General features: G+C 46.3%; 1 protein-coding gene across 10 annotated transcripts in view; it reads right to left on the reverse strand.

Annotated features, from left to right (window-relative positions):
- NPHP4 (nephrocystin 4) overlaps positions 1 to 23542 on the reverse strand; it is a 103656-nt gene that overhangs the window by 23055 nt on the left and 57059 nt on the right. For 9 of the 10 annotated variants that reach the window (XM_074975123.1, XM_074975120.1, XM_074975121.1 and 6 more), the window contains 7 exons: positions 10380 to 10438; positions 8665 to 8793; positions 7876 to 8039; positions 7433 to 7624; positions 6514 to 6701; positions 4705 to 4865; positions 3449 to 3629 (listed from right to left, as the gene is read on the reverse strand). In XM_074975123.1, coding sequence (XP_074831224.1) covers positions 3449 to 3629; positions 4705 to 4865; positions 6514 to 6701; positions 7433 to 7624; positions 7876 to 8039; positions 8665 to 8793; positions 10380 to 10438 — 1074 coding nt within the window. The remainder of the gene's footprint in view (positions 1 to 3448; positions 3630 to 4704; positions 4866 to 6513; positions 6702 to 7432; positions 7625 to 7875; positions 8040 to 8664; positions 8794 to 10379; positions 10439 to 23542) is intronic. The other variant, XM_074975118.1, reaches the window with a different exon arrangement.

Here is a 23542-nt window from a genome sequence, read left to right on the forward strand (position 1 = left end):
GGCCCTGTACAAGTGTCTAGGGGTGGGCCCGAAGTGCATTCTCCTCCCCATGCCCCTGAGCCTGGGCACACCCTCTCTGGGGAGCAGAGGAATTGCACCCAGCTGGGGCAGCTCCAAAGCGATGGGGTGAAGACCGGACCATGCCAGAGCCCCCAACATGCAGAGAAAAGTGCACCCTGCATGCTTGCAAGAGATGGCAGAGCTGCTGATTCAAGGCATGCCTCCCCACAGCAAGCTGGGAAGAATTCTGGCACAACAAAGAGCCAAGTGTTAAAACTGCACAACCCTTAACATTTGAGCTGTGATGTCATCTGCGATGAGACCATCCACCTTAGAGTTTGTAGGAGGGTCTTCTGTAAACACAGGGGGTGACGTATTGTTGCAGTGTGTGATGAACTGTCAGAAGACAGGATACCAGCTAAATGGACCATTGGTCTGACCCAGTCTGGCCGTTTTGATGTCTTAGGACCTACAAAATATAGGTATTAAGGTGACTGGCACGATGCAAAATACAACAGCTAGATACAGCTTTTGAATGGAAGGACATTCTAGCAGTTATATGTGTACCCTTTTTTCATGTGTACAACTCCTGCAAATGCGCCGTTAGCAGAAGTAGCTCAAGCTGTTTAGGCAGCTGAGAATATTAACACGGACAGTGAGAACATTAACATTATCCACCAGGGCATGTGCCCTGAAGCTCTCACAATGTTACGGATAGTGTCAGTGCAACTCTGCCTCAGCCAGCTCTGCTGAGAATGCTGCCCCTGGGCTTACAGGAGTTCACACATTCTCCCAGTGGAAACCTGCAACCCTACGGAGCTCGTCTCTGAGAGGTATTTAAAATTACCTTGCTGATCATTTCTACCGCACCAAAAATCAGAAAAATATCATGCTATAAAGATGTCATTTAACTCCATTCACAGCTAATCCCTCCTAGCACTTCAGTGTGAATGGCAAGGGGAGGATTAGCCAGAAGCTTCTTTTCCTGCAGCTTAAAGGGTTACGGTCACTTTTAAAAAAAAATCACTTTGATGGAAAACGTTACGAGTAACAGCCAAGATTACTGAAACTGAAGGAGATTTAAGCCCTCTTTTCCAGTTTGTTTACTGTGCACATGACAGCACTTCCTGCTCAGTCAGTATTGCTGCGGCTCCTGGATGGTCAGTTTCCCCGTATTGTTTGTGTGGGTCTTTCACACAGCAACCAGGGGGAAGAGCATTTTAAAAAAAACAGGAAAATGAGCAAATTGGCAATGGGAGCCAGGGGTAGGGGCAGTATCTGAAATTGCTTTGAACTCACTTTCTGAAACGGATTAGATTTCAAAGGGATGATGTAGTACGGAGCAGAAATGGGTGTAGCAGGCAAAGACTGGAATACAAATGCCCCTATTTGGCTCTGTTTAGCCCCATTTCTCTCTCTCTCAACACCATCCAGTTTACAGAACGGGCCTGCTGTTCAACGCTTCAAGCCCCAGTATTATGAGGGATTTTAAAAACCAGACTAATATTATTTTGAAATCAAACAAAATTTTCCAGAGAAATCAGAGTGGCAGCTGTATTGATACAGTACGGTGGGTGTTTTGTTGTTGCTGTTTTGCGAGTGTTTGTCCTTTGTTAATCAGTTTCCTTTGCTGGGTTTGCACTGAGCTGTTCTCTGGGTTAGGAATCTCAGACTCTCCTTCCTCAGAGCTTATCACACTCTTGCAGGCAAAGTATGGAAATGACAATTTAAGATATCATATAATGGAGCTAATCTTTCTTCTGAAGATAAGATTTTAAAACCTGGAGTCACTGCACATTTATAAGATGGTGAATTAAATATATATAAAAAGTACCTAATAAATTCTAGGAAACAGTGTTCTTACAAGTTTGGTTTTCTTATAGGTACAGCTTTGTGCATCTTGTCTGTTTCTCCCATGTTTCGGAGTTATTTTGCTAGCACCTAATTGAGTGTCGCTGTTTCCATATTGTCTGTTTCAAAGCTGCCTTAGCTTTACATTTGTAAACAAGCAGGCAGAAAACTCAAAACAGAACTAATGAGCTGTGCATTTCCTCCTCTTTCTGTAGCCTGGTGTTATTACTTATTGTAGGCGGAGGGTGGGTACAGGATAATCGGAGACGGGCATTTAGAACCTGTTGATTTTTCTCAAGCAACTGAAAAATCTCTGAACAGCCCAAGCCCAGAGCTCTGCTGGGTCTCAAAAAAGCATTTTCTTCCCTCAGAGGCACAGGCACCTGGAGGTCCAGATCCATCGCTCCAATGGCATCATGGGGGTGCTTTTCATTTTGCCAGCATGAAACAATTTTGGGAATATTGTGAAGAGTTACAGCCATCTTTAGTGCAGAACCCACTGGTGGCAGTGGGCAGAGGCAGTTCTGATGCAGCGTAGCCTTGCCGTGACTCCCACAGGCTTCCAAAGAAAGGAGAGAGCAGTCTGCCCTCGGGGACAGAAACAGGTGCAGAGGGATGGCTGATTGAGGGCGTTATAAAAGGCACTCACAGAAGCATTGAAATTAGACAAACTTCTAGCACCACCATCAAATTATCCCCAGCTCCCATTTCATGGCTGGTGAACAAACACAACGCAACTCAGAAATGCTGATAGTCGGCTAATGGAAACTCTGGGTTAGCTAGACACCCAATCTGTCCCTCGGGTTGCAATGTCAGAATCCTCCCTTGTGTGTGACAGGTTTCAGAGTAGCAGCCATGTTAGTCTGTATCCGCAAAAAGAAAAGGAGGACTTGTGGCACCTTAGAGACTAACCAATTTATTTGAGCATGTGAGGCTCCTAAGCTTTGCCGGCTTCATACAAGCTCAAGAGCTTAGCTTCAGCACTGAAGGCCAGTAGGGTAACACTTCTCATGGTGACTAGCACTGAGATCACCTTTCAGTAGACCTTTAACTAACAAGCTGCTGGATGTCTGGAACCATGCTGAGCAATCGTATTGCTGGAAAAGGGGCATGGAGCAGAAAGCTGGCCACTGCACTGGGCTCTGCTCCTGGCGCAAATCTGATTTTCAGAGGTGCTTGTCACCTGTACGTCCTATTGACCCTCACTCAACACCTCTGAAAACTCAGCACCTCAGTAGCCCCAGCTGTACAGGGGGGACAGCATGGCTTCCTACCTTAGCACCTGCATAGCGCTTTTCAACTGTATCAAATCAGCGTGCAAAGTATTATTGCATCCTGGTGCAGGTAAAAGCATCTCTGTTTTGGGAGGTGATCACTCTGTGAAGATGGAGGGGGGAAGGTAACAGATCAGCCACTAAAGAGATTCCCAGCTATGCCCCAGAATGGTTCTGAAACTGCAATGATGAAGACAACCAGCAGAGTTAAGTGTCTAATGAGCATGCTGAAGAATACATGAGAAATCTTGAGTTACTTTCTGAAAGAAACAAATTTTCATCAGAAAACATGGTGAATCAGCCAAAATAACTGGGATTCTTACCAACGTTGGCCAAACTCAGGTGAAGTCGGCCTTTCACAACAACATAGACTCCTATGGGCTTCACAGTGCCATGTCTGAGAATGTCCCCACTCATTACTGTTGTGTCCTGCTCGTATTCGGTTGTCATCACCTCCAGCTCATGATGGACCTGAACTGCTGTCCGACCCTGGCGAAGCAAGTGCTGTGGGGCAAGAGGAACATATCCTGAAGCCAAAAAATGTGTGTAGCTGTTACTGTCAGGAGGCGTTGTCCAGAGTGGTACACTGTCCAGGAGAGACCATTGAGAGACTCAGGCAAGAATCAGAGAAACTTCCATAGGAGACGTAAATTGCTGTACAATTAAACCTGATAATGAAACCCCCCATCCTCACCACACACACTGGCCATAGCACAACCGTTGCCTAGAAATGGAGATGATTATTCTGGCCATTTGGACAGAAGGCCATTAGCACTGGTCACTGCATTCAGGAGTGAGGGGAGGGAAGTGGCACCTGATGGACTGGATGGTTTAGGCAACTCAGAGCAGGATACAAACCTTTCACCGCTAGGTCACTGAGCTGAATCCAGACAGTGTAGCAGCCAACAGCAATTCTCACTCCCTCGGGGCTGTTTGGTGGCCTGTTCGCAGGGAATTAGGGGGTCTCAGACCATTTCCCAGGGCACAAGTGTCTACACCACAAACCACCTCCGGCCTTTTGGCACTGGTTTTCCCTCTTTGTTGGCAACCTCGGTGGAGAAGCAGAGGAGTCAAGGGGCACAGGGACTGGCCTGACCTTGCAGTGCGGGTGGTGGTTCTCCAGAACAAGAATGAGGCACCCTGGCGGGCCAAAGTAACATGTGCTGCTCCTGCCCAGAGTGAGCGTCTCCTGTGAATCAGCGGAGACTGTTTGTTCTCACGCCCGCGCAAGCCCTCCAGCGGCACAAGGAACCTTAGAGCACGACCTTTTTTCTAAACATTTTACACACTCCGACAAATTGTTCAGATTTTAACACCAAAGAAATTAATGCACATTTGTAAGAAACTTCCTGAACTTACCCTACCCAGTAGCCATTCCTGCCAGCTGCAGCCGGGTTACTATTTTAATACTTCCTTGTAGAGCAACAGAGCCTAGAGCAATTCCCCATTCTGTTTGGTGCTGTACAAACACAACCAAAGAAGGTCCCTTCCCCAGAGTTCTTATACTTCGTAAGTAGAGATTCTGGCCTTTTTCTCCGTTATCAGCAGCTATGGACTTAGTATGGGAAAAGTTTCATACCTTCAGCTTAACTGCAGCAGATCCAATGAGGAGCAAAGAATCTCCATCCCAAATATCAATCTGTAGATTATGGTCAGCTATATAACGTATAAACCAGCGTTGTTCTCCTGGCTTCAGGAAACCAGGATCCACCATATACTTTAGCTGCAACCCTGGAGATCCTGCAGGAAAAAGAGTGTATGCCTGACGAAGTAAATTAACCCTCCATGGCTTCTCAGGAGATTCATTGCTATCAAAGGGACCCCTGTGGCTCCCAGAACCAGTACAGCTGTCTCTGAGAACCTCACAATCTTTACTGTATTTATCCGCACTACACCCTTTGTGAGGCAAGGCAGGGCCATTATCCACATTTTATAAATGGGGAACTAAGGCATAGAGTGACTGTGATATGCCCAAGGTCACAGAGGAAGTCTGCGGCACAGCAGGAATTGAACCTATATCTGCCAAGTCACACATGAGCACCCTAGCCACTGGATCAGCTTTCCTCTTGATAGCTGTAATTTCATTCTCATAAACCTATGGATCAAACCATTTATGAACTCCCTGAATCAGTCACTTTTAAGTTCGTCGGGATTGATATCCATCCACAAAAAATTAAGTTAATGTGGATTTTCCTTATTAATTTTCATTAACTATTCCACATGGGGAAGGAACTTTACAAACTAAAAATGCTCTGTAGGAGGTGGGAGATTAGTTTTGCATCTCTTGGGACAAAAATTTAATAAGACATTAAAAAAACCATTTTGCTAAGAGAATCCGATTGCATTACTACAGGCTGGTTGCTTAGATGTGTTGTGTCTCCCTCTACATCTGCTTAGCTATCGCTGGAGTCAGCAGTCTACACTTCTGAATCGTGTCACTGACACGTATTGATGTTTTGCCTTATGGCTTGACATTTTGAACACTTTTAATTATATGGTGTATAAACTAATGGAAACTTGATATTATAGCAGATACTAGTCCATTACCTTGACTTGGAGCTAAGCCTAAATCTGATTGACAAAAATCCCATTTGAACTATTAAAAACTGTAATTTAAGTCTCCCAATGGATTTTCCTCTTTACTATAACATACTAGCCAAAAAAGAAAAACAATTTTGCTGATACACTGCAAGAAAGGCTTAAAGCATTGGCATGTTTCAGTATTCATTTTTAAACCCTAGAGCAAGGCCCAGTTGATTGGAAGAATTTAGCACCCGAAGAATAGAGCTAGAAGGCTTGTGGTCCATCTGATCTAGCATCCCATCTCCAACAGGCAGACATTCAGAGGAAGGTGCAAGAAACCCCATAGTAAGCAACTGAAGAACGATTGGGCCATAGGGAGGTTTTCCTCCTAGCCCCAATCAGTTAACATGGAGATTTATACCCCTTATAAATCTATATCCTCTCTGCTGTAACTGTGGTTTTCCATATACTTGTCTAGTCCAGTTTTGAATCCTGCTAAACTCTTGAATTAAATGATTTGTTGGGGTAATGAGTTCCACAAGTTAGTTACGCATTGTATATAAAAAGGTTTCCTTGTATCTGTTTTAAATTTGCGGCCTTTTAATTTCATTGAGTAGCCCCTTGACCCAGGATGATGACAAAGGGTAAATCAGAGTGCCTTATGTACCATCTCTACCCTATTCATTATTTCATAAAGCTCTGCTAGGTCTCCCTTCAAACTGCACAGACTCTGGAGTATTTGGACATCTCATATAACTCCCAAACAATTGGCTACAGCCTCCAGGACTTCCTCAGAGGACATACTACCTGGCAAGTGCTGAAACATTCCTCCTTCTTCAAAAACCCTTCCTCCACTAGTGCTTACCGTTCTTGAGGGTTCCGTCTTTGTTGATCTGGAATAAGGTATGGGAAGATGCATCTGAACTGGCTGTCCCAGACTGGTCCATCTTCACCAGCTGCAATCGTGGTGTTGTGACCGGTGGGAAACGGTAAAACTGGAAGGTGAAATACATAGTCTTTGGCCATGTTGTCCCCATGCCGTCCTGTGGGATCCTTGACCAAAAAACATCTCTGGATTAACTCCTCTTGTTACAGACCCAACAATTGGTATGTGCTTTGCAAGTGCTCGTGAACCATTTGAGAAGCAGAAGAACTGGGGAAGATCCATGATATTAAGTGTATTCAAACTGGTTTGGGAGGCTTCCTTTGAAGCCATTGTGACAGGAAGGACAAGGTTTGGGTTTTTTTGCTTTCAATAAACTGGTAGTAACATGTCACTTCTGCTCTTTGGTACAGAGTTCCCAGCTTCCAGACCAGGTGGGAATGGTATTTTACTTCCAGAATTACAGTGCCCTGTAGTCAGTGGTAAATAGACAAATGTTGCATAATAAAGATAAAACCACCATTGCAGAAAAGCCTTTCCAAGTGAAGCTTTCCTGTCTGTAAATAAGGAGTTACTCAGTAATTAATTTTACATTACAATCTGGCTAATGTGAACAAAAAAATTAATTTGGAACGGGCTCAATGTATAAAACAGCATCTAAAATGGAATGTTCATTGTCTCACAGGCACTTCTGGTGCTTTTGTTACCATGGCAGTTGCTCACACATGCCTCAGCCAAGCAATGTGAAAGCCCTAAGGAAGGGGCACAGGAGATGGATACAAGGACCTTTCAGAATCATCAAGCCAAAGAGCAGCACGCAGATCAGTATGGAAATGGATGCTATTGCAAGAGGAGACGTGAATCCAACCTGAAAATGGGGCAGTGGGATTTCAGGTATTACCTGGTGAAGGCAAGGAACTGCAAAATGATTTCATTGCTTTGCAAGAAGTCAGCTTCTTCCCTTTGAGGGTTGAAGTCCACAGGGTCTGCGGGGTCCACAACTTCTGCTGGCTCCTTGTTACAATCCAGGATTTCCGGAAAGCCAGCAGCATGCAAGCGAGATAGAGAGGCCCGAGTGAGGACAGTGCTAGAGCTGAAAGAGAAATGGCTTTGAGTTTCCTGGGACCTAGACGCCATTGGAATCCTGACCCTTTCTGCCAGGTCCCTCCTGGACGGGGTTCTGTGCGAGTCAGAAGCATTTACGGACATCTATCGTAAGAGGCAGGATGATGGGTGCGGGACCGTTGAACATCACTGAACTCCACCCCCCTGGGCTAGCATCGCTGAGGCAGCAATTCACCCATTCCCACTCCAGCTACCATTAACCCTGCCTTAGAGCCTCACCTTCCAGTCTGTGCTCCCATGGCAACAATCGGCGCGTGCACGGGAGTGAATGGCAGCTCCTGCAGCTGGTCACTTGCAGAGGAATCCAGGATCAAGTAGCTGGGGCTGAGGTCAGCCTCCAGGTGCGTTATGCCACGGCTGCTGCCTCCATATGGGAGCTCCTGCTGACAAACAAGGGCGCCCCCATGAAACGGACCGTCCCCATATGGGTGGCGATAGAACGCAGCGAGGGGCAGGGGTCGGCACGGCACGCTGAAGGAGCTGCCCGGGCCAGGCTGCTCCACTCACACAAGCTGCTGCTTGTCTTCCTCGCAGGGCAGTCTGGGGGTAACAGATGCAGTGCAGGCAAACAGTTCCCCATCTGTTCTCAGCAGAAGTGTTGTCATCACAGTCCTGCTCAGCTGAGCCGATGAGCAGCGCCTTTCCTATCTCATATACGTTCTAATGCACAGATCACCGGGCAGGGCACAAGCAATGGGGGATGGGCAGAACCCAGGAGTCCTCCCTCCCAGCACAGCACCTGATGCAGCCTCTCCGTAAAGGGAAGTGCTCCTGAGCAGACAGGGTTCATGCATTCTCACAAACCTGGCTTTTCTACATTTTGAATTCAGATTTCCCACATTTATTTTTGGCTGCAATGACCATAGGAATGAGTGAACCTGGCCTAGTATGTACTGTATAGCTCTGTGGGAAGGGACACACTCCAAACACACGCGGGTAGGAATATCCCTCTCTGCAAGGGCTAGCCAATGCAGGGGCCACCACATAAACCCGACTTGGAATCCTTACTGCACGTTCACGTCGGCGCATCCCAGGGGAGAGGAGGACTGGAGAGCCAGTTTGCTGTTGCAACGGGGGTTTGGACGAGTGGCTTACAGGAGGAGAATACGGTGATGCAGACAACTGGGATATCGACAACTGAAAAGAAAATTATGATAATTAAGATGATGATATTAACTCTACTAATGAGGCTGCTGAAGGAGGAACTGCCAAGGTGCAATCTGGGCTGTGGAAAATCTTGCTGGATTAGGAGGGCCAGAAACTCCAAGATATGTTGGCAGTTTATTTTAAATGGTCTGTGCAAATTTAAATGGTCAGGAACGACCAAACTGAGCTACCCCTCTGTGGTTCAGATATGCAGCACAGCTCGGGCACTTATGGGTGCTGGACATGCCTGAACTATGTTTTGTAATTCAGCTGTTGATGCTGCAGCGTGCTGTGTGTGGTTTCGCAGAAAAACCCACACGCGTTTGGCGAGATGCAGTCGTCTCACAATGCACGCTCGTGAAGTATTAAATTTCATCAAAAATATCACTGTGTAAAGATCTCTGTAACAAGAAGGAAAAACAACAAAAAGGCTTTCAGTGTTTGTGCTTAAATCCTGAGAACTATCCATGCAAAAATTATATGTCATTGTCAATACACTTCCACTGTGCTATAGAGCAAAAGCCTGCAAATCTGGTCTGCTGCAAATGACCCCCTTAACAAATAAGAAGTCCAGGGCCTGAGAACAGCTCAGAGATTTCTGCCCAGCAAATTATATGTAGACTCTGGTTTGCTGCTTCTGGGGACATGGATTATAGCAGGAAATTGTTGTAGTTTGGCCACAAAGACCTGGGAAAGTGATGCCCAGTGGGATATCGGCATAACTCAGCGAGCTGGATCAAGCTATATGAAAATAACTATTTTCAAGGAAATGCTGCTGGGTGGCTAAACTTCTCCTTCTACTTTATATACTAATCATGTCTGTGTGTGGACATTTCACACTTTACTACCGAATTAGGCAGGTTCTCTACAACAGTATTTTTCAGGGCCTTATTGATGGGGAAAAAATTCGACCTGAAACAAGCAAACAAACAAACAAACCCACAGAAGAATTATTTTTATTAGTCTTATAACTTAATGGCAATTGAGAATAAGGTAAAATATGTGATCAAAGAGAGATGAGCAGCAGAACTGGCTATTTCAAAGCCTGCCTTTCATGCGGTATTATGTACAAATATGATTTATGAAATACTCACTTTTCTTCTCGTGATCTTCAAGGGCAGATTACAGTAGCCTAAACCTTGGTCATCTATCACTGCAGACAACTATAAATTTCTCCTTTCTGCCTTCTCCTGGGCTACACAAATGACCACTGCGGACGTCCTCTTCCCCTGGCACTCTAACCAAGTCACCCCGCCTGATCGCCTTTCTTTGCCTCCTTGTCTCTTCTCGATCAGATTCAAACTCCTTTATTAGTAGTGACTGGGCCATGCTTCTCCGTGGAGTCACCCCATTAACTAACTAGAGTTACACCAGAGGGAAACTGGACCTTTAGAATCTTCACGTTTATCCCGTTATTGATTTGAAAACATAACCTTTAAAAAAAGATCAGCTGCAACATTTCCCCTCCTTGGCCCCTTTCCAAGAATGAAAGACTCAAACTAAAATAATTGATGCTTAAATCTAATGTCCCAATAAGGCAACTGCAGATAGCCCATGTTGCCCCATCAGGCACTTACCCCAGGTCCTTGGGGATAGTCTTGAGTGGAAACCAACATCTGGGGTGAAGATGGTGCACCTACCGGGAAGCAGAGACAAGAGAAGGTGCAGTGAGCCTCCAGAACAGCCAGAGATCTAGCTGTCGGATTGATTAATTGGCTTTAATGGAAACAAAATTTTGCATTTGAAGTTTTCATAGATTTCAAGAATGGAAGGGACCATTGTGATCATCTAGTCTGACCTCCTGTATCAGACAGGTCAGAGAACATCTCTCACAGAATTCTTAAAGCAGATCTTTTAGAAAAACATCCAATCTTGATTTACAAATATTCAGTGATGCAGAATCCACCATGACCCTTGGTAAATTGTTTTAGTGGTTAATTATGTTCACTTTTAAAAATTTACACTTTATTTCCCGTCTGAATTTGTCTAGCTTCAACTTCCAGCCACTAGATTGTGGTTATATCTTTCTCTGCTAGATTGAAGAGTCCATTATTAAATATTTGTTCCCCATGTAGGTACTTACAAATCAAGTGATCCCTCAACTTCCCTTTGTTACACTAAATAGATTGACTTGTTTGAGTCTGTCACAACAAGGCAGGTTTTCTAATTCTTTAGCCCTTCTTGTGGCTCTTCTCTGGACCCTCACCAATTTATCAACATCCTTCTTGAAATGTGGGCATCAGAACTGGATGCAGGATTCCATCAAGGAATGAACCAGTGCCAAACATGGAGGTAAAATCACCTCTCTGCTCCTATTCGAGATTTCCCTGTTTCTGCATCCCAGGATCACATTAGCTCTTCTGGACACAGCATCACAGTGGGAGCACAAGTTCAGTTGATTATCCACCATGACCTCAAATCTTTTTCAGTCACTGCTTCCTGGGATAGAGGCCTCCCTGTAAATGTGGCCCACATTCTTTGTTCCTAGATGCATATATTTACATTGAGCCATATTATTTATTTATGATTTCTTTCAGGTCATTAATAAAAATATTAAATAGCGTAGGGCCAAGAATCAGTCTCTGAAGGATCTTGCTGGAAACATACCCATTGGATGATGATTCCCCATTTACAATTACATTTTGAGACCGATCAGCTAGCCAGTTTTTAATCCATTTAATGTGCTCTTTTTAAACTCTTGGATGCAAGTTATCTGGACCTGCTGATTTTAAAATGTCGAACATTAGCAGCTTCTGTTTTAACAGCCTTCAGAGCCTCTAGTGGAATGGAAAGAGTGTTATCATCACCATGTGATGAGACTATATCAGCTGTTTTTCCTCCAAATACAGGACAGAAATATTTATTGAATCCTTCTGCCTTTTCTGCATTATTATTGATAATTCTACCACTTCCATCTAGTAATGGACCCAATACCACTGTCAGGTTTCTTTCTGTCCTAATATATTTTTTTAAATCCTTCTTATTGTCCTTAATGCTGCTGGCCATAGACTTCTCCCTGTGTCCCTTGGCTTCCCCTATCAATTGTCTATAATTCCTAACTTTTGATTTATATTCATTACTATCTACTTCCCCTTTCTAATATATTATTTTTTGAAGCTGCCTTCACTTTCTCTGTAAACCAGGTCAGTTTTTTAACCAGCATGGCCTTCTTCCTCAGTTGTGGGATTGTGGCTTTTTGTGCATCTAGTAAGTTGTTCTTAAATTAGTCTTAATGATCATTCAAATTTTTCTGATTAAATTCTTCCTCCCAGCTGACCTGGTGAAGACACTTGACTACAGGGATGTGAAATGCTGTATTTCAGCCATTTGGCTGACTTAGACGTTTGCAATAGGGATTGTCACCTGGGGAAAAAACGTGTAGCAGTTCTCCAGATTCACTGGTTTGATTTTTGTTTTTTTTAAAGGGAAGTCGGCTAGATCTGCCATTTAGTGCTTGCCTGTTGTAAAACACAGATTGTCTATTGCTAGACAGTACTGCCTTTTCCCTTGAAGACATGTGGTACTGGCTAAGTGGGTTGCTTAATGAGACGTGAACGTTTTGGGACACTTAAGGTTTTCCTGGCTCTTCTATTATTTCTTGTCACTATTTCATCTGTTTGTACATTCATGCCCTGAAATTGCCTGGGTTTTGTTGTGTTTATCTTTGGCTGGTCTACTTGTTCTCTGGCACTCGATGAACTTGCTCTTCTACTAAGCAAGAAATCCTTTCACACAGCCTCCACACACAGACGTTTTCTGGCCATGCTGAGACTTAGTTTTGCTTTCTCTAATTCACACATTCCAGATATTTAATTGGGAACATTTCCCAAAGAAACTAGTGAGTTTCCCTTCGGCCGAAATTACTGTGTTCTTTTGATTACGATGGATTTGGCCATTAAAGAGGGTCATTATTAGAAATGCACAAGGCTCAACAGTTGGCAGCACAGGAGAGGAGTAGGAGAGGTTTCTTGCTAATCAGTTCATAGGCCACTAGATCAGTGACTTAGATATATGCAAGAGTCGAGTTATGGAGAATATTTTAGCAGATATTAACCTCGCATCAATAGGAGGAGACAAGTATGGTTAATAGTAAAGAAAGGCCAAGTCTGCCCAGCAGCTCTGTGATTACTAGTAGTGGGTCACTTTCAAATGGCTTAGTAAAGCTAGGTGACCATATGTCCCTATGCTGAATATGGGACAACTGGTAAAATTACTTATATTCAAGCAAATTCAACGGCAATCGTACAAATGTTCAAATCAAACCAAGTTGACTCAGCCCCTGTTAAAAAGTAATACTGCATAGTTGGATTCTTTTTATTTACCTTCTTACCTTTAAAGCTTTAGGGTTCACACGGGAGAGGGGTGACACACACTCCCGTACATCTCTCTCACACAGCAGGGGTGACAAACCGACCCAACCCTCCCTGCCTGGTGCTCTCTGCCCTCCATGCCTGGCTGGGCCCCCAGGATGGACCCGCCTCTCCTGGTATCTGGCACCACGTTTTCCCAAGAAAACAGGTGGGGGGGGGGGGAGCACACAGGGTCACATGGCCCCCTTCCCCAGATTTCTGCCCGGGTTCACACCAGAATGTTGCCGGCAGCAGCCTTTCGGCACTGGGCAGGAGGGAAGGGACGGGAGCTGCTTCCAGACGCGTGCCGGGGAAGTGGGGAAGGGATGACCTGGCCCGTGTCTTTGCAGAGCTCATCTCTCCTCCTCCCCCTGGGGCTGGAAACAGCTTGTCCCTTCCTACCCGCACAATGTCAAAAGGTAGCTAAGATATCCAGGCTGATGCTGGCCACTGACATAATGCAGACACCTCCTGTCCCCTGGCTACAGCATGGACAGGAAGGGGTTAAGCCCTAGGGATCCATTGTGCTCCAGGGCCCAGGGAACCTGACTGCAGGGGCTTCAGTGAACAGGGCCAGAGAGGTGGCTCAGCAGGGGAGGGTGCCTAGGGGATGGAGCAGCCCCCGTGCTCCCTGGGGGCAGGACCCAGGGCAGGTGAAGAGGGTGCTAAGCCCCTGCCACAGGAAGGGCATGTGGAACCTGAAGGTTCGGGGCACGAGCAGGCTGGAAATTGCTTCCCCGCCCTTGCTACTCCAGAGGGGCAGAGAGGCTTCCCCTGCCAGTGCTGTGCGGGGGCTTTGGCACACGCACGGCTCGGCTCCTCCTGGCCAGCACCCCAGGCTGGAGGGTCTTGGGCTTTCCCGGGGCGCCGGCCCAGCCAGAGGCAATGGGGGAAGGAAGGGGCCTGACGGCCAGGCTGTTGGTGAGCTGAGCACTCTGACCAGGGGCTGGTTCTCCACACAGCGCTGGGACCGGGACGCACCCCACTGGGGAGGATACGGAGGAGCAGCGGGGGGCGAAGGGGCAAAGCAGGGAGAGGACAGCAAGAGCGGAGGCACATAAAGGGCTGACACAACCGCTGCCGCCTGCCCGCACTCACCAACCCGTGCAGCGTGCAGCCAGTGCCGGCCGGTAATGGGATGGGAGGCTGGGCCCTGCTGGCCAAGGGCCGGCACGCAGCAGGGGCTGCACTGAAGGACCAGCAGGGAGAGCGGCCGGCCCCGCACGCTGCATCTCTGCCCCGCCACCAGCCTTGCCCACACACCCCATTGTTGCCCACTGGATGCCCCTCACCCCCCACTCACCACTGGTGGGCGAGTGGCTGGTGAGCAGGGATCCGGCCAGCAGCAGGACCTGCCAGTACTGATGCGGGGAAGGAGGGAGTCTGAAAATACGGGACAATTTGCTCGCTTCTAAGAAAAGGTTGGGACATCTGAAGGATGGTTTAAATACGGGCCTGTCCCTTTAAAAACAGGACGTAAGCATCCGAACATTCCGCTGTTGTCCCAGATCCTATCTGAAATATCCCATCCTATTAGATTTGCCAAACCGCCTTGCAAATCTCAGGAGACCAGGCCTCCTGGAGGGATTTCTACTCCGTCTGCTCTCGGATGCCTTGTTTATGCCACAGGAAGAGCCCCACGTGAAGCATTTTGCAACTTCTACCATACACGGGTATCAGGAGGGGCAGAAACACCAAAAAATGGAAAGAATGTCAACCACTCAGTGCAAGTGAGAGAGAGCCCCGTGTCAGTTCTCCATTCTCCCAAGCCTGTTTGCCTGCCTCTAGCAATGGCAAAGGCAAGATTTCCGTTTGATCTCAGAATTCGGACTGCTGCTGCCAAGAACAGCAGGGTTGGTGTGGTCGATAGGAACTAGGTATCATCCCTTTAAAGAGTTCGTGATCCCTCTCGTGGTTCTCAATGTGTTCTGTGGTTTAGAAACCACCAGGACACAACCAGAGCAGCAGGTGTTTGGCTGGGCCCTGCAGTGTTGTGTATACGTGTAGCACTGTTATTTGGACCCCCTCAACATGCCCATGTAGTTTCTTCCTCTTTATTATGTAAGGAGTAAAAGACCTCAGTTTGTGGCACAAGCAATCGGACTGACAGGAGGTCTATCCAAGCTTCTCTGGCCATGAAGTCCCGATGCCAGTCTCAGAGGGAGAGAAAACCTCCAATGAGGTAAAAAAGACCAGAATAAAATGGCCTTTGCACCAGCTTGGGACGCGGAATTATCTTTTGCATACAGCCTCGTTCGCAACTACTCGCTTTAAACTGTTTCATGCAAAATCACAGTATTTTTTGAAAAAAGAAAAGGAGGACTTGAGGCACCTTACAGACTAGCCAATTTATTTGAGCATGAGCTTTCGTGAGCTACATCCGATGCATCCGATGAAGTGAGCTGTAGCTCACGAAAGCTCATGCTCAAATAAATTGGTTAGTCTGTAAGGTGCCTCAAGTCCTCCTTTTCTTTTTGCGAATACAGACTAACACGGCTGTTACTCTGAAACCAGTATTTTTTGAGCGCTTCAAAGCTTCTGTGCAACATCTGCTCAGTCCTTCTCCAAGAATAGCGAGAAAAAAAGTGATTCACGCTGTAAGAGAAGAACATGCTGCATGAGTGATTATCTTTAACACGGATCTGACCTAACAGATTGTACCAAGTCCTGCTGTGCACTTATAATTACTATCAACTTCTAAATAGGTAAAACAAGAGTCAGTTCTGATTACAGAGAATACGCAGGGTCTGCAGCCAGGAGACACCTCGAAGGCACTGCTGGAGAATTAATCCATTGGATGCATCCCAGAATCGAATTAACTCTTGTGTCCCTTTTAATAAATGGGATGATATAGCAGCCGTCCTATTGGCCAAAATAGGCAACCCCATGGCTCTAGCTGTGGACTGCACTAGCTCTTCCAGATGAAGATGTCCCCTTTATCCATTCAAAGAGGAAAGGCGGGTAATTCCAGGGGCAGGAATCAGCGTCTAAGTGCACTTTAGTCTGGAGTGTTTGAATGACTGGGTAGCCCTTTAGGTAGCACATCAGATCACACAGTGTCTGTTTTACTTATGCAATAATTCCCGCTGCTGGCGGCTCCACTACAAGATGCCCACTGACAATAAGAGTTGTGTCTTTTAAGCCCAGGGCAAGGAGGCACCTTAAGGATGTCTCTGTTGGTTATTCTACTGCAGAGTTTAGGGAGAACGGGGATTGCTGCTATCAGAAGCTGTTACTTTTTATAAGGAACAATGTGGGATAAAAAAAAACTCCACTAAAAGCTTTAACGTGCCTTTGGGCTTCTGGCAGGGGTTGGAGACTGATGGGAGCTGATTGGTGGATTCTGTTCAGAAGTCTGTTTGTGTAGTGTGGTCTCCCATCTGCCTGCTGCTTTACAATGTGATCCAACGCTACTGCACTTACGTCAGAAAAACAGCCCCACGTGCTGCCCCAAATAATCGCCATCACTGCACTGTCTTCCAGCTTCTGTCCAACATGAACACTGAAGGGGATTTCTAGGTGCGCTTAAAAATAAAGGGAAGGGGGCAGGCCTTTTACAAATAACCCTAAAAGGCCCTTCTCGAGCAAGCCTACATTTGTTCAAGCGGGTCTGTCCACTCTCTGGATGCTCAGCACATCCCCTCACATGCGGCCAGAACCACTGTTGTCTCCCTGCACTTGGTTGCTCTGGGCAGCATTACAGAGCACAGCCTCGCTCCTCGGCAGCTAAAAACCTCCCCCTCCTTACAACAGCCTGAAACAATAGGCAGGGAAGGGAGGGAGCACGTTATGTTTTGTTCCGCCTGCGTCCAACATCCCAACTCAATGAGGCCGGACTTTCCAAAGGAATCTAGCACCCAACTCCCATTGAAACATGCATCGAGTTATTGTTAAGGGCTAACTACTCACTTCACAGGCATGCGCAGAGTCACAATTAAACTTCACAGGAGAGGAAGCTGAGGTGGCGCAAGGTTAAAAAAACACCCCTAGAAAACACCATTTCTCTACACATACACACACAACATAACAAATCCCAAGTCATTCTTATTGCCTAGCCCCATTTTTTGGCATCTTGCTGTCCCCCCCTTTTGCCCCCCCCCCCCATACACACCCCTTTGAAGCCTGTAAGGTGCCAATCCCCACACCAGCTGAGGAAAGGTTCTGTCAGCTTCTGTTGCACTCTTGGTCAATAAATCAACTCAGTTTAAAGCAGCTTGACTGAGTGAGCTCTCCCATCACTGAACACAGGGTTCAGTGTCATTTTAGACATTATTAGGCTTTGCCCTGATCTTTTAGTTTAAACCCATTACAGAACGTTGACAATGTCAGATATATTTCTACTCAAGATTAATTGATTTTAAAAATGTTGACACCTCCAAAAAAAACTCGAAAAACTTTATATTGGGACAATAATTAAAATACAGAGTCCAGATTTCTATTGCCTTACACTAACTCTGTTACCATGCAAATGTGCTGGGTTATAAAATCCAAAGACGTCTGAAAAAAGTCTGTTTAAAAACAATTCTGCTTGCTTGTAGCCTAGGCTTTTTAAAGTTCTCCAGGAGGCATTAGTCGCTCTTTAGGAGAAATATCCTAGAAGAATTTACCATAAGATAGTTTCCAACTGTTTATTAAATATAACACAGGAGTCAGAGACTGGAGTACACTACTGCCTTCCAACTGATACTAAAAACTAGAGTCCATCTGGAAAGATTGCTTGAGACAATGGTAAAAATCAGATTGCCAACTGCGCAAATGTCCCGACCTGTCTAGAGATTAATTTTTCCTGACATTCTATTACTCCACAGCCAGTGTCCACTCACTGAGTGTAGCTGCCAGCAAAATAATTAAGATTTTTCATTCAGCTTTTCTAACACTTGGTCACATAACAAACCAGACAGCTTTGAAGCCAGCTTGCCCTTGGCAGAGAAATCAGGAGCCAAAAGGGTTAATTTTAAAGTTACAAATGGACTTAGTTCTTTCAATTTTCTGTGTGTGAGAGCACCCATGCCTGCATACGTGCGGGCGCACGCGTGTGTGTGAGATCCATATTTCTCCAATGTCCCTCATTTCATTTTAGTACCAAAGTTATCTCGGGCCACACAAAGATGGTGTCCCCTTAATGTTACGGTTGAAAATTAATGACATCAGCAATTGGGTCGCCGTCTCATGAGACTGAAAGCACCATTGGGGTTATTAACACTGACGGCAGGAATCTCAAAGCATTTTGAGTTTCCTTCATGAATGATTTCCGTGTCCCTCCTTTTGGATGGTCACAGCACACTGCCTTCTGCGCCTGTGTTGGGTGGAGAGGGATGGTGTGTCTGCCATTCACCGCCTTGGGCAGCTAAAGGAACGCTGCTTTTCAGCTGAGACTTAGCTGAGTTCTCCTGTCTGGATTCCCCTCCTGAAATTGGACTAAGGTTTAGAAAGAAACAAAACTGAACTCTGCTTGTGCAAGGTGCCCGGCTGGCAGCTCGCGTGGAGCGAATCCGCTCTTTCCCCCAAGGCAGGTTCGGCATGTGGCTGCGCACGCAAGCGACCTGTGCTGTGCGCTCCTGCCACCGGTGTGCAGCTCCGCTACAGCCTGCAGGGAACTTCTAATAATTGTGTCCCACCGAGTCCTTGCTTCGCTGCAGAGAGGGCCAGCAAAGGTACTCTGGGGTTCTGCATTCTGTACCTGGAAATCGGTTCCGCTTCCTGCCTGGAACAGTCCTCACAACGTTCTCGAAAGCTCCTTGAACAAGGTGCTTGTGACTGCGTCTGTCTGGCTCTCTTTCTAAGCCTACGAAGGGAGCTGTGCTGCAGGAACAGTGCCCCCAGCGCGCAAGTCTGGGCCAGACCAGCACAAGTACAAAGGCATTTTTGCATAAATCACCCTAACAGAAGACAGAAGATCGGCTCCATCGTTAGAATCAAACCGGGACCGGACCGGGCCGGCGGCCTGAGGACGCTGCTGAGAGCCGCACAGACAGCTCAGTACCGACGAGCCGAGAGGTGCAGCGAAGTCCGGGCTGTGCTGGAACCGGCTCCCACTGAACCTAGCACGTGCTCTAGCCCGGGACACAGGATGAGCCGTGGCGGGGTGGGACGTGCTTCCTGATGAGGTTCACATCAAAGGAGCAGAATGGCGTGTCGCAGTCGCCAGCGAACAAACGCAGCGAACAAACAAACAAAAGGGTTTCTGTCAGAGTTAACAAAAAAAAAAAAATAGCCAACGTGAATTTGAGGCTTTTTTTTTTTTTGACAACCCTGAAGAATGAAGTCTCAGATCCCCAGAACAGGGACAGCAATGGTGCAAGCTTCCCTGCCGTCACCCAGAACCTGTGCGTCCTGCAGAGACCAGGTCTCCAGGCTCCATCTTTTTGGCTCTACAAACCCTTGTTCTGTCTGCTCACATGGCCAACAAGCAGGGCAGCTATTGCTAATTTGGTGGAGGTCTGAACTAGGGATTGGACAAGAGCGCCAGGAAGTAGACAGAGACATTAACTCATTTCAGAGAGGCTACCCTGAGCTTTCACTAAAGGCTTATGGTCTTGAAGATGTCATGTCCCACGTGGAAAGTTAGTTTTAGTGGTCCCAAGAATTCACAGGGTAGCATTACTGTCTTGCTTCGCAGTAAGAAAGCAGAATGTTGCAGACATAGGAAGCCTATCCAATCAAAGACACCCAGGAGTGGCAGGCAGGGTTTGAATCTTGCAGCTCTTTCTACTATGCACGTGTGCTGGTCAATCACTGATGTGCCAACAATACATGGCACAATTCTGGGGCATTACTGAAGTCTCTCACACCTTCCGATGATCTCCCTTACTTTTTCCTTTCAGCAGGGGTGTCTTGAGTTTCTGCAGGCATAGTTAGGGACAGGAAGCTGGGGTTGCAATGTTACACTAGGACCAGCGATGGGAATACTAATAAACTGGGTGGTGATGGAAACCTGCTGAGCTGCAATCCTTCTCCTCTGTACATCGAGGAGACGGGTGTGGTATGGACGGGATAGCTGTGCTGCCCCAGAGACTCAGGTCTTTTGGGGTAAGGCTGCCTCCATTTCAATCAATGCTAATAGGAATTTAATGTTAATTGTGCAAACTGGAGGAGTTTACTGAAGGATGGAAAAGCCAATGTGCATAATGTATTTAATGAGAGCCACTAACATGAAATATGCACAGTGAGTTTGCTGAATTTACGGGACGCAGAAATATACCTGCCTATATTTAAACGAATCTTTTATTAACCTGAAAAGTAGTGAGCGAAGAAGGATGAAGGGCCAATGTGATGAGGCTGTTGCTTAGCAACCTGCTGCTGTTCATGCAGAGAAATGTGTTGGGGTTGTTTTTGGATTGCACAATGAGGGTATAGAAATGGGGCCCAAGCAGGGAGCGGAGACACAGGCCAAAGATGGTCACTTTGTTGAAAGAACCAGTGTGGGAAGGATCTATTCTCTCCTGGGTACCCAAAAGTATCACCTGAATGAAATTCTGGAGGAATGTGCTCTGCAGCATCTTGTGGTTGGGAGACTGTGGTCCAAAACTGAACCTGTCTGGAAGGAAAGGGGGTTCAGCACTGTGACATTAAAAGGGTAGTGGACACACAGCTTCCACATGACCCCTCATGACAGCTTCCTCATGACCCCACAGCACACAGGGTTTCTAAGATGGCAGAAGCTCCTTTGTGTGAAAACTCTGATCAGTCCAGACGATTGGTTTTTAACTATAGTGACTCCACATATGTTTAGGAATTTTTCAAACAGGTCTCAGAAGTTGCTATGGGAGTAACAGCCTCCTCATGTTGGCTCTTTATCCTTCTTCACTCCCCATACCAGAAACATCTTTCTTTATATTAGAAACTATAAGCCCAAATGTATCTGGCCACTGGCAGGAGGGAATGGGAATCTGTGCAATAGCAGCAGGCAGAACAGAAACTGCTGCAGCCATTTTCAAGGCAGGTTCTTCCCTGTGGCTGCAGAATCTAGAGACTAAAGGTGAGCCCCAGCAAAGAGACATCCTGGGTCAGATTCGAATAGCAGATGTGCAGCCACGAGTGATAAACAGCAGAGATCAGAATCTGGTTGCAAACATACATGTGAAACAGAGGAATAGTCTGCCCCTTATGTAAATGCACCTAACCAGCAACTACGTCTCATCAAACAACCTGCGTGTTGCTCCATATTAGATTTTGAAACAGCTTGTTGGTCAGAAAGTTCTCCAGGGGCACTCTGGTTATGTGACTGGCACTAAATAACTTTTCCTGACTGAATGAGGCTGTGCAAACATCGCTTTAGAGCTGGTGAAGGTGAGCACTTCGAAGCCCCAAATCAAAGCAGGCAGGAGAGAGAGCGCTCGAACCAGTCACACGCAAGGCAAGAGTGTAGGAATGGGGGAATGCACTGCTAGAAAGGCAACAGAATAACCGTCTCAGCTCTGTTTGGATACAAGTACCAATCAGCGTTTACAGGGATGGGTACGGCATAAGAACCTGGATAGATGGAAAGAGATCAGCTTTTAGTTAAGGCCTTTTTGCAACAATCTCCTATTCGGATCTCTGAGGCATGCACATGACACCAACGAAAGGAACTGGGTAGTAGTGATGGTGACGGTTTTAGAGGCAGCCAGACATGTGTCTTGAAATAACTTACCGGTAATTGTGACCCATAAACACCATGCAATAGAACCAGCTTCCTGTGTTGAACTGTAGGAGGTAGCACTCTCCCTGAACAGATATAATCAAGATCTCACTGCTGTCCATAAATAGACATATTCAGCAAGCAATTAAGTATGCTGAAAAGCACAGTGGGCTGAGGGTTCTGAACACACAGCTAAGCCAGAGAGAGGGGAAGGGCTGACAAGCCTTGTGGTGCTGCCTGAAGCACAGAAGTCTCTAAGCCAGAGACCCCCTTCCGTCAAATGACGCACTTCATCCTAGCAAGCAGTGAGCTGGAGGAGAAAGGCAGGAGGAGTGTAAGGATGCAAACAGTCCTTGCAAAGATTCAGACTGGATCCGGTGTCTCTTCATGATATATCCCTGAGGCAGCAATTTGGGTTACAAGTCTGTCTTCATCTCCAAGACACAGCCCCACAAGTAATGCAGACTGGCATATACTTCAAGCCGTCCCTTTTCTGTTAGATAAAGGATGCTTCTTCATTTGCCATCCCAGGCTGTCGTGTTGGGATGCTATGTGCTGTTCGCTTTCACACTCCACCCCAGTAGTGGCTGCATTTCAGTGACAGGCAAAAGATTTCTTGCATAAATCTTAATTCTGGCAATTACTGGGGGGATGCTCGGAGGTGAAAGGAAGAATATAAAATGTAAGGGCCAAATTTGGCAGCTCGTAATCAAGCAAAACTCTCAATGGGAGTTTAAGGACTGCAGAATTAGGCTGTAAGGTTTTTTTTTATTATTACTGCTACTTTTAGGGCGAGAGCTTTTGCTGAATGAGCGGAAACTAGAGCCGCGACTGACATTATCAAAAACGAGCTGTGAAAGACACAAAGCAATCACTATGTTGACAGTGTTCTTTAGAGTAAATGTCATTGTCAAAGGAAGCATAACCTGTCAATGCTTTCCAAAGGTCTGCACTAGTCTCCTTTAAAAGTCAAGCGATCTCTCAAGGTGCGTAGGTAGAAAGGACAGGGACTCGGGAGTATATTCTGGTGGATTGACTGAAACTGTGGAATTCTGACAAGCATCAGAAGAAGGGACTCTGGATAAATGCACATTACGCTCATTCTATTGGCTGCGGCTTCCAGCACCAAGACTCTCCAAGGAAGTTACTGGAGACTGCCTGACACTTGTTCCTGGTGTACGTGGAACAAGATCTATCATTCTACCCAGGCACTAGGTTTGTTCAGAGCTCAAATGGGGGGTAAAACCAAGAACAGTGGACAGGTGCATTTTTAGGGCTGTGGAACTATAAACCAGTGTCCGATAAATGCCAATAGCATTTGTATTCAAGTAATTTGAAAGAAACAGGCAGGAGGATTCATGTTCTTCTTGAGGCACCAGAAGTTAGAATTGTTTCTATTAAAGACTCTTGGCAGGTTTTCAAACCTAAGCTTACTTGCCAGGCGTTGTGCCTACAAGTTTTTCATATCCATGTTCAGCGTGTCAGACAGACATACACCCAGCTGAGACAAATTACACCTGGTCTTTCCCAGTCCCATGGAGAAGTCAATGGAATCTACAATAGATTGGGAATGTTATTTATCTTGGCTAAAAGTCTGCCAGCAGGATTTCTGAATTCTTGTCTTAAAATGATGGAAAAGAAGGGGCAGGTGAGCCGCTGGCTTCAGTGAAGAGACCTGAGCACTGCACTCACAGACTGCTTGCTGTCCTGGTGTGTGGTAAACTAACTCAGGTTCTCCTGTGAGGAGGTTCTTTCCTAACTAGGAAAGAAT

The sequence above is a fragment of the Natator depressus genome, chromosome 18 (genome assembly GCF_965152275.1).
Source record: "Natator depressus isolate rNatDep1 chromosome 18, rNatDep2.hap1, whole genome shotgun sequence".
NCBI classification, from domain to species: Eukaryota; Metazoa; Chordata; order Testudines; family Cheloniidae; genus Natator; species Natator depressus.